The 15,726-nt window shown below is 38.0% G+C and overlaps 1 protein-coding gene across 1 annotated transcript in view; it reads right to left on the bottom strand.

Moving 5' to 3' along the window:
* The window catches only part of prdm2b (PR domain containing 2, with ZNF domain b), a 232,163-nt gene extending 216,651 nt beyond the window's left edge, over positions 1-15,512 (bottom strand). The window contains exons 1-3 of the mRNA XM_039755847.1: positions 15,424-15,512; positions 12,741-12,817; positions 7,691-7,808 (exon numbers count right to left, since the gene is read on the bottom strand). Coding sequence (XP_039611781.1) covers positions 7,691-7,808; positions 12,741-12,749 — 127 coding nt within the window. The 5' untranslated portion in view covers positions 12,750-12,817; positions 15,424-15,512. The remainder of the gene's footprint in view (positions 1-7,690; positions 7,809-12,740; positions 12,818-15,423) is intronic.
* Between the last annotated feature and the right edge of the window lie 214 nt (positions 15,513-15,726).

Below are 15,726 nucleotides of genomic sequence, written 5' to 3'. Positions count from 1 at the left end.
AAGAGCTTTGAGCCTTCACTAAGTGAAGAGCACTATACAACAATAAACTAAATTGATATGAACTGAATCTCTCAGTGATCTCAGGATTTCTCATTATCATTACTGAGATACCATTTTTAATAATATAAAATTTTCATCATGAAACTCCAATCATGGATATACTCAATTTGAATTTGTTCATGGGTTTTATTTTACCACTTGTAAGCCATATGTCCAGATCCAGTCTAAGACTTCAAGCCAATGACACCCAGGAAAATTAATGCATTAGATTTGGCCTTCTGTTCTGGCCTTCTGGTTTCGAATGTTTTACTCAATCTCATGCATGCCATCAGTTCCTATTCCCCCTTGCAACATATCTTTATAGTACCTAGACCTCTCAGGTTTTGCCATCTCCGTGCCCCAGCATAAACTCTTATGTTTGTGTACAATAGCTGTTAATCTCTCCTTGGAAAAGCTCCAGACATGATTACACCAAGGAACTCACTGTCAACATTTTAAGTCTGATTCTTCTGGAGCTGCCTGCGTAATGAATAAATGGAGCGTCAAGCGACTCCATTTTCGACTGGGAGTGTGCTGCTTCAAAGCATACATCTTTCAAGAGTACAAATTTGTGACGCAATTACTCCTTTGTTTGGGTGCAGTGGTGTGATGCAGTTGGTGGTTTGGCATAGAACATGGAATTAGGTGGTGGGAGAGGGAGCTTACTGAGTTTGTTTCACATATTTATTGCTTCTTGTTCTGTAATGTTAATTTCCTTTTGATTTTATTCATATGAAATTAATCACAAAAAAGGTCCACTCATTAAGTATCAGAATATAACACTGGCTAATTTATCTGTCAGATAAACCAACCTCTCTCTACTTCCCCAATCCCAAAGATCAACCCAGAAGCACAATACATTATTGTTTAATCTTTATCGGTTCAGAATGAGGCAGTGTGAATGTTTAATATGTGTGCCATGCGACCTACTGTTATTCCCTCTGCGGTTTAGTTTTGCTTTCCTGCTCCTGATGCTGATAGTATAGAATGTTATCCAGTTATAGAATAAACACACATGAAAAATAAATAAATAAATAAATAAATAATCTTTTCAGCCTAAGACCTTTGACCCTTCTCTAGTTTTCTGACATTGGCTAGCACATTCACTCTAAAATGCCCTAGTAATCCTCTGATTTCATGATTCTCTTAACACATTCAAGATATCCAGCACCAAAGGCAGCAAAGCAGCCTCAAAAACTTACGAAACTTCCATAATATTTAACTGTAGGTAGGGTGTATTTTCATTTATATGCTTAATTCCAGAATGGCTGAAGCCTACGAAAAAAGTTGTAATGTCAGGCCACCTTAAAATCCTTCGCACCTCCTCATCAGCATCTTTATCTTGCAAATGTTTTGATCGGCACTGGCAGAAGGCAGCCTGCTCATTCATCCTGCCGCGAGGCAGCTGAAGTCAACTCAGATGCTGAAGGTTATCTGGCAGTGAGATGTTTTGTAATTGTTTAGGGTAAATAACATATCTTTATCTGGGATACATACATTTCATGTGTGTGTGCCTTTTTATGTTTGTATTTTAATAGTGGGATACCCCTTGGGTTTCATCAAAAGAGCCCTCCTCCAGTTTTTCTGATGATTTCAGACAGCTCTTTTGCCGTTGGCATTGTCAATGAGGAACAAATATAACCCTTTTAAAGCATTAAGGATACTCATTCACCGGTTAATTTATGTCATGTAAGTACTGGCAATTTATTGCAGGAGAGTCTAATTTCACTGCAATGAGAATCTGCTTCCTCTAATCAAATTAATCTGAATTATTCAAAAGGGTTCCAATAATTGTGTATGGCAACTTTTTAGTTTTTATACAACTTCCACACATTTCACATTTCTTCACAGATAAAAAATGAAAAATAATATAACAAACATTACACATACATAACTACGCAGGATTAAATAAAAGAAAATAACATGCAATATAAAATGATGCAAATAAAATCCAAGTAGAAGAAATTCAAATATTAACAGTTGTTAAAAGCCTAAAAGCTATATTGAACAAGCATTTTTTAAGTAAATTCTTAAAGACATCAAGAGCTGGTGTGTTTCCAGTGGCTACTGGGCATTCTATAGTACGGAAGCATTACAAGAAAAAGTCTTAAGTTTTCAGCATTGTTGCTGCAGGTTGAAAGAGCCAACAGAACAGGGAGAGTGCAAGGGTCTGTCCCATGGACTGCATTGTAGGTGAGCATAAATGTTTTAAATGTATTCTGTGCATAGATAGGGAGCTAATGTAGTTGTGAGAGTACAGGGGTGACTTAATGATGTAAAGATGTTCGAATAAGAACCTGGGCAGCACAATTCTGCACACATTGTTGGATCCTATGTAGCTCTTTATCAAACAAATACGTATATACTGACCAATGATATTTCAATGCCAACTTCTTCATGAGATTTTGTATATGATATACCTAAAATGCAAGTGTGCCAAGAATGCAAGTGTATAATTTATTTTGCCTAAAACATAATTATTCAGATTTTTCACTACCAGATACTGAATTCTATCCATCCATCCATTATCCAACCCACTATATCCTGACTACAGGGTCACAGGGGTCTGCTAGAGCCAATCCCAGCCAACACAGGGCGCAAGGCAGGGAACAAATCCCGGGCAGGGCGTACTGAATTCTACTATTAATTAAATAAAAAAACTGAAACTACTTGATAAATTCTACAGTTAGGTCCATAAATATTTGGACAGAGACAACTTTTTACTAATTTTGGTTCTGTACATTACCACAATGAATTTTAAATGAAACAACTCAGATGCAGTTGAAGTGCAGACTTTCAGCTTTAATTCAGTGGGTTGAACAAAAAGATTGCATAAAAATGTGAGGCAACTAAAGCATTTTTTAACACAATCCCTTCATTTCAGGGTAATTGGACAATTGACTCAAAGGCTATTTCATGAGCAGGTGTGGGCAAGTCCGTTGTTATGTCATTATCAATTAAGCAGATAAAAGGCCTGGAGTTGATTTGAGGTGTGGTGCTTGCATGTGGAAGATTTTGCTGTGAACAGACAACATGTGGTCAAAGGAACTCTCCATGCAGGTGAAATAAGCCATCCTTAAGCTGCAAAAACAGAAAAAACCCATCCGAGAAATTGCTACAATATTACGAATGGCAAAATCTACAGTTTGGTACATCCTGAGAAAGAAAGCAAGCATTGGTGAACTCAGCAATGCAAAAAGACCTGGGGCCTCATGTATAACGACGTGCGTAGCACTCGCACTATAACATGGCGTAAGCACAAAAGCCGAAATGTGTTTACGCACAGAAAAATCCAGATGCAGGAATCTGTGCGTACTCCAACTTCCACGTTCTTCCGCTACATAAATCCCGATCAGCATGAAAACTAACGCTCGTGCACGCATTATGTAACGCCCCAAATCCTCCCAGAATTACGCCTATTTGAATATGCAAATCAATATAAATCGCCCTTAAGCGCAGCCTTCTGTGAAAAGACAATGGGAAAAGCACGGGGGAAAATATAAGAATTACAGCGAATACCAAGTGGAGGCAAATGAAAAACATACTATTTGTTCAAATAAACCGTGGTATAATCAACAAAAGGAAGTTGATCGAGTGACATAGCGTGTTAGAGAAACTTGAAAGCTCACATTCACAAATCGCACAGTGCCGGAAATAATAAAGAGGTCACATATCAAAGTCGCCGTGAAAAGCCGAGTTGTAAGCCCACTGTCTGAGTGTCATATGAAAGCTTATTAGGGTACAGAGAAAAAAGGCACACAGTGAAGAAAAAGCACGAAATGTCAACTTCAATCTCGACATTTCCACTTTAATCACGTAGTTTATTTTGTCATTAAAGTAGAACATCATAAACTTCATCTTAAAATCGTTTAATTAACCAGTTTCTCAAATCACATCGTAATTAAAGTAGCACGTTAAATGCTTTGTTTTGTATTTGATCTTCTATGTGCTCTATGCGTGTGAATCACTACTTGCTTTTTAAACCGGCTCTCTTCCTCCAACTGGACACAGAATCAATTACATTTGTAATATTACAGTTCTCTGAATAACTAAAATACTGAGATGTATAAGTGGTATCATTTTCATGATGATAGGAGTTAAAGCACGTTATTAAACATGTGTTTCACTTCGATGAAATAATTTATTGCAGCAGTACAATCAGGGGTGGCTCTAGGCTTGTGGTGGCACTGGGCAGAGGAAGAATCGGTGGCTCCTTCGCCTGCCTGTCACTAAGGTAGCTTATGCACAGTGGATGGCTACGTCCGTTGCGGACACTGCATAGCCGCCTCGTGCTCATGACACAAGCATTTAACTTTTGCCGAAATTTGTCGCTGTGTTTTTAGCTGTGTTGTTATTTTCTCTTTCTGTTTTATATTCAATATATATTGGCGTAGCCGTCACTGCAGTCAGTGCTTTTCTTTCCCCAAGTAACCGATCGCCATACAATCAGCTTTGTAATAGACGTTAAGCCATCTGTAAGCGTAGCCGATTCTTCAAAACGTTTAAAGAACATTGAAATATCTTCGTAGTACATGTTTAATTATTCTATCCTTAACGACACTCCCAGTGAAGAATATAGATTATTTAAATGAAGTTAAAGTTTTATCTGTATAATTTAATAAACATATTTTGCTGAATTTCACCTTATAAATGATATCGTTTCTGTTTCTGAACCGCGAGGTCCGTACAGGAAAGGCTTTAAAACATTTTGCAGTGGCTGAGACAGAATGTCCTTGAAGCTGTATACCGATAATTCCCTTTCCGATCAGCTGCTGCTGTGATTCACACTCAGATACAGTGATATAAATACTCTGAGTGGTGCAGTGAGAGAAATATTGAAAAAGATGATCCGCTGTGGCAGCTCCTAACAAGAGGAGCTGAAAGAAGAAGAAGAAGAAGAAGAAGTGAGAGTAACAACGCTAAAGCAGTTATGGTATTTGGAATACTATGGCTGTTCCCTCTACCATTATATTGTTACAAGTTAATTACAATCAGATGCATTACACTAATAAACAATATGCGGTTAGTTTCGTGTATTTATAAAGCCGCGTCAGGAAAATAAGGTGTAACCACACAGGAACAGTAGCACTGCTTTGACGCTGGGTGCCGCCAGTCTGCAAAACCGAGCGGAGAACTTGCGTACGTCAAGGTATGAGGTACCGTGGAAAAGTGCGTGGATTTACGCCAAGTGTAGGTTTTATACATCGCGATTTGAACGTGGAAAAGTTCTTACGCAACGTTTCTGTGCATACGCACCGTTTATACATAAGGCCCCTGGACGTCCACGGAAGACAACAGTGGTGGATGATGGCAGAATCATTTCCATGGTGAAGAGAAACCCCTTCACAACACCCAACCAACTGAACAACACTCTCCAGGGGGTAGGCGTATCGATATCCAAGTCTACCATAAAGAGAAGACTGCATGAAAGTAAATACAGAGGGTGCACTGCAAGGTGCAAGCCACTCATAAGCCTCAAGAATAGAAAGGCTAGATTGGACTTTGCTAAAGAACATCTAAAAAGCCAGCACAGTTCTGGAAAAACATTCTTTGGACAGATGAAACCAAGATCAACCTCTACCAGAATGATGGCAAGAAAAAAGTATGGAGAAGGCATGGAACAGCTCATTATCCAAAGCATACCACATCATCTGTAAAACATGGTGGAGGCAGTGTGATGGCTTGGGCGTGCATGGCTGCCAGTGGTACTAGGACACTAGTGTTTATTGATGATGTGACACAGGACAGAAGCAGCCGAATGAATTCTGAGGTGTTCAGAGACATACTGTCTGTTCAAAACCAGCTAAATACAGTCAAATTGATTGGGTGGTGTTTCATGATACAGATGGACAATGACCCAAAACATACAGCCAAAGCAACCCAGAAGTTTATTAAAGCAAAGAAGTGGAAAATTCTTGAATGGCCAAGTCAGTCACCTGATCTTAACCCAATTGAGCATGCATTTCACTTGTTGAAGACTAAACTTCGGACAGAAAGGCCTACAAACAAACAGCAACTGAAAGCCGCTGCAGTAAAGGCCTGGCAGAGCATTAAAAAGAAGGAAACCCAGCATCTGGTGATGTCCATGAGTTCAAGACTTTAGGCTGTCATTAACAGCAAAGGGTTTTCAACCAAGTATTAGAAATGAACATTTTATTTCCAGTTATTTAATTTGTCCAGTTACTTTTGAGCCCCTGAAATGAAGGGATTGTGTTAAAAAATGCTTTAGTTGCCTCAAATTTTTATGCAATCTTTTTGTTCAACCCACTGAATTAAGGCTGAAGGTCTGCACGTCAACTGTATCTGAGTTGTTTCATTTAAAATTCACTGTGGTAATGTACAGAACCAAAATTAGAAAAAGGTTGTATCTGTCCAAATATTTATGGACCTAACTGTATATGAAATAAGCAAAATGCAATGTCTAAGGCTTTTCATCTAAATTGTTACTGAAAATTAACACATTTACAATGCATGATACTAATTATAATACACTAGCTGTGTAAGCCCGTGCTATAAAAAGCCAAGGGTCCTAAAAACTATTGAAATTGTCAGAAAAAAAAATGAAATGTACAGGTGTCAGATAATTGAAAGGAACTACACTGGACATCTATCTCCTACGAGGTTTTGTTTTGCCAACGTACTCACTTGTGCATTAGCAGCTAAGTGATTTTGTCTTTCTTTGGAGGTTTTGTTTTGCTGACGTGCTCACCTCGCTCGTGCATTAGCAGCTAAGCAAGTATCTCTTTCTTCTGAGGTTTCATTTTGCCAATGTGCTGGCCTCGCTTGTGTATTAGTGGCTAAGCAAGTTTCTGTTTCCTCAGAGGTGGAGCCCTTTCCCCGACTCCATCTCTAACTTCCAGGCTGGACAGACAGACACACACACTTCCATGAGTAAACATTTGTTTATATACAAGATAATGAACTTTTAGATATTAATTACTAAACTAATTGTTTAAGGCTACAATATTCTTGGACCAGAATAGTTGGCATACAAAGTTGTCTCTGGAGTTGGTATCTGCTTGAAGTGCATAGAATGCTTGGACAATATTGGCACTATATTATCCTGTATCCCATGTTTCTGATATTGAACAGAACAAATGTCATGATATATGGAAAATACCTGGCTTCAAAATACTTTGAAGCAGAGGAAATACTTTGAAAATAAAATATATTGAAATTTCAAATGCAAAGTTAAAAAAGAATATGCAAAAAATCTTGCAAATGTAACAAGTGAAACAAAAAATGTAGGTAGAAAAATAAATGAAAACATAAAAATGTGTAAATTAAAATAACTTATTAATTTACATATTTACTGTATTCATTTATTATTTTATCTTCATGTTTCAGCATTTAATTATTAGATATTTAGTTATTATTTTGGCATTCATAATACCTGTATTCCACATTCTAATGGCACTAGCAATATTTCTATATATCTCTTACAATAAACCACAAGATCACATATTACAATATTTCTGAAAGACATATCATCAGTACAGAATTAGTCATTTCTCAAATAGAATATAGATTATGGCTGTGCAATGTATCAGTTACAGCTGCAGATATTTCCCAATCACATTACAATGAGTGAGCTAATCAGACAAGAATTTCCTGTATAAATAAAACTGGTCTAAAATTTGCTTCCACTTACCTACTCTACTTTGGTCCATGGCAGACTGACTGAGCTTCAGGTCTTTTGGGAGCCCGCGGAAGATATGTGGCAGGATACTCTCCACAGTCTCTACTGGTGTTGTGGATTGTGTCCATCTCTACAAATAGTTGCAAAAGGGATCAGTAAATCTTCAGAAGCTAGCAATCATAAATATTCATAGCTCACATACAGTAACTATCTTATATTTTCCATACCATACCATTTTCTAAGCCCATTTAATCTTGAGCAGGGTTGCAGGGGAGCTGGAGCCTAACCCATTAAGCACTGGGCCCTGGGCAGGAACAATCCCTCTTCCATAATCTTTACCAGTTTTTCACAATTCAGGGCTGCTGAGGCTAGACGATCCCAGCAGCATCAGGTGCAAGGCAGTAACAGATCATTGACAGGATAAATTAAGTGCAGGGTATAGTCATGGATATAACCACACTCACTTTTAATGATGTCGATTTAGACCTGCCAGTTAACCTAACATATATGGATTTGGGATGAAATATGGAGTATGCACCATGCAGATAAAGAAACACCATACAAACTTCATGATAACACTGACTACATCCATTACTGGAAGTCAGTGAACTAGTACTCTAAGTCAGCAGTGCCACTCACTGTTACTCAATATTGGCTATGTAAACGTTGGAGATTCCATGCTATAATCGAGCCTTATTAATAAAGCATGACGGTTAACCATGCAAACTCTGGATCAGTCCCCATCCATACAACTAATTAAGCACAGACATATGTGGCCACAGTCAGCTTAAGTAGGGAGCAAGCCAACTATGATTTTGATATTACAGCTCTGCTAACCTGCATAAAACCTCCTCTCAGTAAGCATATTTAGATAGCACTGTTATAAATGTAGCCAAATCAGAATAGCCTTGTCAGCACTCACCATCAGACAGTTCATTCATTCTACAAGCATACCAGTAAAATGATTTGCTCTTTAGTACAAACAAACTTGCTCACAGCCTGTAGAGTATAAGAACAGTTTTAACAAGTGCAGGTCATTTGTCATATACTGTAGCTTTTCACTTCCTAAAATCTATTATTTCTAAAATTCTGTACACTTGGTATCTTGTTCTAGGCATTTACAATCCACTGTGTTAAGATAATATTTCCTTTAATTTCGTAAAATCCTTTAGCAAACATCCCTTTGTGCCCACAGTTTTTGTTGACTGATGGCTTGTAAAGAAAACAGTAAAATTCACCTCACAATTCCACACTCCTTTACCTTTTGACAACTCAATCTCCAAGTGCTACAGTTGAACAGGTTGTTGTCCTTCAATATTTTCTTGTTAGTCACATACTGCAAAAGTCTGTTAGTTTTTCTCTGGAATTCTTCGATTACTGTTATGTATTCTTTGCATGGAGGACACAAACTTAGTACATAGTATTCCAAATAATGTCATAAATGTCAATAAATGCCATTTCAACAATACTGATAAATTAATGTGACATAATTTAATCCATCCATTATCCAACCCGCTATATCCCAACTAGAGGTTCATGAGGGTCTGCTGGAGCCAATCCCAGCCAACACAGGGCGCAAGGCAGGAAACAAACCCTGGGAAGGCGCCAGCCCACCGCAGACATAATTTAATTGTAATGAAAATAATTCTTTATAATTATTACTTGCCCATTACACTATATTCCACTCTTACTTTATTTTTGAGCCAATCTTTTGTGGATTTGCTAGAGTGCTTCTGAATTACTGTCTTTTTTCAATGTCAACTTACAGTTCAGCTTCACTTAAGAGCCAAAATAGTAAGTATTTACATGTGTTAACAGCATATATAAAATACTAGCAGACATAAAATAGATGTTTTAATAGCACTTAACAATATCATACTAGTTGAAAACTGAGCCTAAAATGTCTTCTGAGGGTTAAAATAGCTTTCACAGACAGAAGATCCCAGCTGAAGTAATAAAAAACATTTCATCGATTGATGTTCTGTTGTTGGTTATTTGTTGTAGAGGGTCTACTATTATAAATGGTTTAAATTTCTTAAACATTAAAATCTTTCAAACTAGACCCAATGGGGATTTAAAATCTATGTTGAAGTCTCAAGCAAAAATTGTTGGCTGCATCCAAACTTGATAGATAACTTTTTATTTTGGTACTTTGACAATAATTTATTCTGTCAAAGAAATACTGAATCATTATGAACAGCAGATAATGTAACCATGAGATTGTTTTAGTGTAATGGAAATCCTGAATACATGTTTATTGCATGTATGCATAACATGTCATTCAGCCATGACTAGGGAACATACGTCTTCTTTCATTCATTTCTCATAAGTTAATTTGTTTGCATTTTTTGCCTTTTTTTACTTACTTGGTCACATCAACAGGCCGCATTATCAAGCAGAAGCCATTGTAACATGCATTCACTTGTAACAAGCTTCACTGTTTGCTGCCAGGAGCAGTTGTCAAACGAGTAAAAGATGAAAATATACAACATATAGAAGTTGAAGCAACCCTTCTCAAGGGAAATTGAAAACGGTAAACAAATCCATATTTGCAAGTTGCACTGGATATTTCTCAAGTCTAAAAGTTTGTCAATGCTTTTCAAAGGGAAATTTAAATATTTTTAAAAATGTCTACATTTTGTACAGTGTGTCGTAATTGAGAAACACAAATATATATATATACACACACACACACACACATATATATATTTTTTGGTCTTAATCAAGAGCTTATGATGTGACATGTGCAACATAATCCATAGAATTGGGGGGGTAGGACTGCCTCGCTCATGTATTTAGGCTGTGGATCCTTCTTACAGCAAGTGGTAATGTGGTCAACGTATCCTAGCTGACAGGAAAAGCAACATTGTGCTGACCAACAACCTCTGCTCACAGTGAAGCACATAGCATGCATAACAGAAAGTTAAACACGCCCAAAAAATTGGAGGTGTGGTTTTCCAATGCCATGTTATTGGGATTCCAGTTCTTTTCATGGAGAGCAATAGTGTAGGCACACGACATGGCTGTCAAGAAAACAAAAGATTTGTAAGCATGCTGCATGTCCATCAGAAATTAAGCTGCTGCAATATCAGCTAGCAGTGATGTACATTGCAGCAACCTTGGCTGAATGACTGAAGTGTCAGGTTTTGTAACATGCACTTCTTCAAGGACCAGAGGTCCCAGGATGACTAGCCTCAATGAAAATTTAAACTTTCCAACAAATTTCCTTGATGAAAAAAATGCTAATTTTTAGCAAAATCATTCCACTGGGACCCGAGTCATTTCATGCAGACAGACATGTAGACTACAATTGGTGCTTTTCGTATTATACAGTATATGACCATTCCTAACAAAGCAGCTTTAAACCATAATACTTTCATCACTAACCTTTATGGATGATACAAGGTACTTTAGGTCAAAGGCATTTTTTTTTTGTTATCACCAAACACGGCATATTTCATTGTGGCCAAATAGCTTTACCTTTGTCTCACTCATTCTTACAACAGTCCCTTTCTTGACCGATGTATTGTCTGGTAAGCTTCAGTAATGATTTAAACTCAAAGCCTCAGAGACTTCTTTTGAACTTACTGAATCTTTTGGTACTGATATTTTCTTGGAATCCTCACAGACAAAATATACATAAGAACATAAATTAAGAGTACCTGCAATCTATTTTCTGTATATGCAATTTTCTCTTTGCTAATCATAAAAGTATTCCCACTGTTTTTCTAACTAAAAATATATGACACTGATTCTGCATTGGTCGCAATATTTTTTTACAAGTTACATTTCTATGTTACTTTTAAGTACACTCAGCCCTTATATCATTTATCTTATATGCATTATGCCTAAAGGTGCCCTCTCCTTGCAGAACTAAAATAAGTTTTTTGGTTTAGTGTCTGTACATTATTAAAAGTTAGGCCAGGACAGTCAGTTTCCAAATTATGCTGTCTCTTTGTATATTCATGAGCTTGTGTTTACATAACAGCAAACTAAAAGAAACTCTGCCCCTGTGTGAATATGTATTTTTTCACACTGCAGCTAATTTTCTCACAACATGCCACACTATTAACACATGCTAATTCATTGTAAAAGTAACTGATGCAATTCGTTTTCAAATAGGACATTTGGGTGCAATGTATTGTTTAAACAGGACATCTGGAGAATATTTCTTACCTTTATACTTGTCTCATTTATTCCTGTGTCATTCAGCCTGTATGTATATATGTATCCTGATACCATTTTTTAGCTTGCGCTGAATGTAAAACTGTTACCACTTAAACTGAACAGACACTATGAATCAAAAAAATTAAAAAATTCCTTCAGTGCTATGCCACTGAGTGAAAAATAGCATTTTACGCTAGGGAAAAAGTAAAGAAGCTCTGTTCAAATACATGAGTAAGGGAACTCAGAGGTTCAAGCATTGGCTGCATTAAAGTTCTCTGGACATACACAGTATGCATGCACGTATGACCGGCCAAGAATCTAGGTACAATCTTTTTGTTTTAATTAAACTGCAACTTAATATTATCAGACTCTCACAAGGTTGCTCTTCCATACTAGAAACATGTATTGTGTCTCTGTCGAATTGGATAATACTTTTGGCAGTCTTGACTGAGCCAGGTTTTTACAAAGGTGCACAAGCAAAACCAACAATCTTTCTAAATAACCAGGTAACAACTGACACATATACATAATTCAGAGAGCATATTTATTGAAAGATCTGTTACATACTGTACAGGTGTTGAGAATAAGCAGTTGACTGCACTACTTACAACAACAAGTCAGATTTCTAATACTAGCAAAAGGCCTATTAGCACTTCAACAAAAATATAAACATATGTCTAAGAAAGTGTTGTTGAGTTCTTTAAAGATTTGTCAGGAAATGTGAGCTTTAAAGAGTTTGAAGAGGTACAGAGTGCAGAATATTCCCAAATTAGGGTACTCTGAGACAATCATCAGAAAAAGAATTGAGAACATACAGTACAATAAACACATTTACAATGCACAATGACTAGGAACTTGTTTCCATCCTGATACCTAAGAGAGTTTTCCTTCTCACCTGGTCCATTGTCCTCGAGTGGCAGCTTCTCAAGTCAGCCAGCCATCAAATATGAAGAAACTGTTGAACACGGTCCTCTGAAAAAAAAGAAGCTGTTTCAATAAAAAAGTAATAAAAAATAAAGAAAAGGCATAATATTTCAATCTTGCAAATATAATTTTTTGGGGGGAAGCATTATTTTGAAGACTATTATATATAATACATGGTTGGTACTTTACTGACAACAAAAGTGAATAGAAAAATAATTCTGAAATAATTCTGAAATACCACAATATAGCCACTAACTTACTAATGCATCATGTTGAGTACTGATTGGATGAGCAAACCTGGCCACAGCAATTTTTTGCTTTACCCATTCTGATGACTGACAGGTGTGTTCATAAACAAACATATTCAATTATTATATTTTGACGTAAACCATGCCTATATTTTAAGAATATGGCATTGTGTGTGCTTTGACTTTTTTTTGCTGAGATACTCAAACCATTATTTAGTTCACTGGATCTCAAACCCAGTCCTGGGAGCCCACTATGGCTACAGGTTTTTGTTCCAACCATATTGTTTCATTAGCTGACCTTTTTCCCTTGTATTTTACATTTAGAAAAGTGCAGTAGTGACAGATTTACACTTATAAGACACTAAGAAATATTCGTATTTTCCTGTGTTCTTAAAAACACTAAGAAATATTCGTATTTTCCTGTGTTCTTAAATGCTTACTTTGTAGCGTTACTTTTACTTCACTTTCCCTGTGGTGTTTCCTTTTTAATTGTATCTGAATGTAGAAAATTAATTGTGCACAGAGTAGACAGAACTGCAAATGACTCTGAAAGGTGCAACTAGTTTACTGTTACCCACCAGTGTGCTTATTAAGTAACCCCAATGTTAAAATGAAATGTACACATATATAAGGAAAAAAGAATGAATACTTACATATACACATATAAACTCCCGCTTCAATAGCAAGGATGCAAAAAACATACAAGCTTAATAAAAGTGGAAATCAAACTAAGAGAAGAAATGAGATGGGGCAAAAACCTGTGGCTACAGACTAAACTTGTGAACCAATATGACCTTTAGTGTTGCATCATGCTACAATGCATATAATTTCAGTTGAGCAAATGAAGGTATGAAAGAAAATGTGTTAAGAAGTGCCTGTTCTTTCATCCTTGTAATTGTCAGAAATGAGTCACTTTGAAGGAATTAAAGAAAATCTGTCTATCTTCTGGAATCTCAAAATGTAGAGCTTGATAGTAAATAGAGTTGAGCATTATTGTGTTTAATTCAGCTTCGTAATTTTGAGCAAGAATGCTGCAAGAAAAAGCACCCATCACATTACAACGTTTATTATTGTTTGGATGATGCCTTCATCCAAGGCAACTTACAACATCAGAGAGACAGAACTGGTTGCATTTGTTTTCTTTTTCAGTTGGAGAACAGGCATAAGAAGTGACAAGCTCATTGCCACACAGTGTCAGTAGCAGGATTTGAATCCTCAGCTTCTGGGTTTGAAGTCTAAAGTCTTACCACGCCACACATGGAACAGGGATGTATGGAGCACAAGTTCTACCAAACAGCCTTTTAGTCTTCAGGTTCTAGTAATGTCAGCTACCAAACGAAACAAAGTATTTCCACCTTTGTTCCCACCATTATCTCATGCCACTTTTCATCTTGATTGTGATATTATTACAGTCATTCATTTGCTGATGCCATTTATTCCATGGCAAGGTTATGGCAAATCAGAACTATTAGAGCAGCTATTAGACCGACTTATAAATAAATACTAATCCATCACTAAGCGCACTATTTCAATTGTCAATCCCTAATCAAACTACCCTGAAAATCTTGGAAACGCTAACAATAACGGGGTTGGAAATCAAGTCCACGTCATCTGACTTTTGACACATTAGCCATAAACAGTGGACCACCTACGCGCACTTTATATGTCGCTTTATTGTTCGTGGACCTTTCCTTTGCTCGTTGATCCGTGAAGCTACTAAAGAGCTTAACAATGAGGTATTCTGTTATTGTACACAACAAATGTATTCCCTGCACGTCGACTAAGCTACTGTGTGACAGCCGATTTTCATTCAGCCTTTTGAGATGCTCACACGATCACGAGAGTTGCAAACTGCTCCGACGAAAGGTGCTATAAGTTGACACCTGCAGTAGATGGTACTCAAATAGCATCTACCCCTTTTTAGGCCCCTTTGCAGCGGCCCTCTGTTAGGTATGACAGCGGACAATAGCCGTGGATAGTTCCGTAGGTAGCTTCTCTTGCAAGCATGAGGGCGAACTTGAACCCTGGCGTTCGTTATCTATGCTGGCCATCGCGGTGCCAACCGTTACTTTGACAGCCTATAAGCGGAATTTGCGGGGCGAAAGTCAAGGGCTGTGCTGACTGTGTGACAGAGGTACGAACCTGCGATGGTATCAACGCTCGCCTGCACGCCCTCCAAGTAACTAAAAGTGCCGAGAAAGTTGCCCGCGATGCATACGGCTCCACGCGAACACCGCCTCCCCCAGTGTTGCTCCGGTACCCGCCGCTTACTACGAGCTTTCCACCGGCCTTTGTGTGTCCTGCGCGCCGTTACCTCCTTACTATCTCATCTCCTGTGGATCGGGCGGCTCCAGCACCCCCTCCTCCCATTAGTTCCTGACAAAGCCTCACTGCCCGGCACCCTACCTTTTGTAGGCTCGCTTGACCCGGCAGCTCGCGCTCTACCTGCTCGCGATGCGATGAAAATGGCGGCGGGAAGCGGGCGCAGCGTCGAGAAATACCGCGTGGGGGTGAAAGCGCCGGAGCAATAGTGTGTGGCGCGGGGGTTATATCGAGCCAACAGCCCCTTAAAATATGGGGTGATTCAACAAAAGGCGCCCCTCCTAGTAACCGCAGTGTGACGCGTGGGCGAATCTCTCCAGCGCACGGGGTAAGACAAAGCTGCGCCCACCCATCAACTTAAAAATGCCGGGTGAGACAAAGGGATCC

This window comes from Polypterus senegalus, chromosome 6 (genome assembly GCF_016835505.1).
Source record: "Polypterus senegalus isolate Bchr_013 chromosome 6, ASM1683550v1, whole genome shotgun sequence".
NCBI lineage: Eukaryota > Metazoa > Chordata > Cladistia > Polypteriformes > Polypteridae > Polypterus > Polypterus senegalus.
Note: the sequence above shows the minus strand (reverse complement) of the source record. Positions and strands in the feature narration are given on the sequence as shown.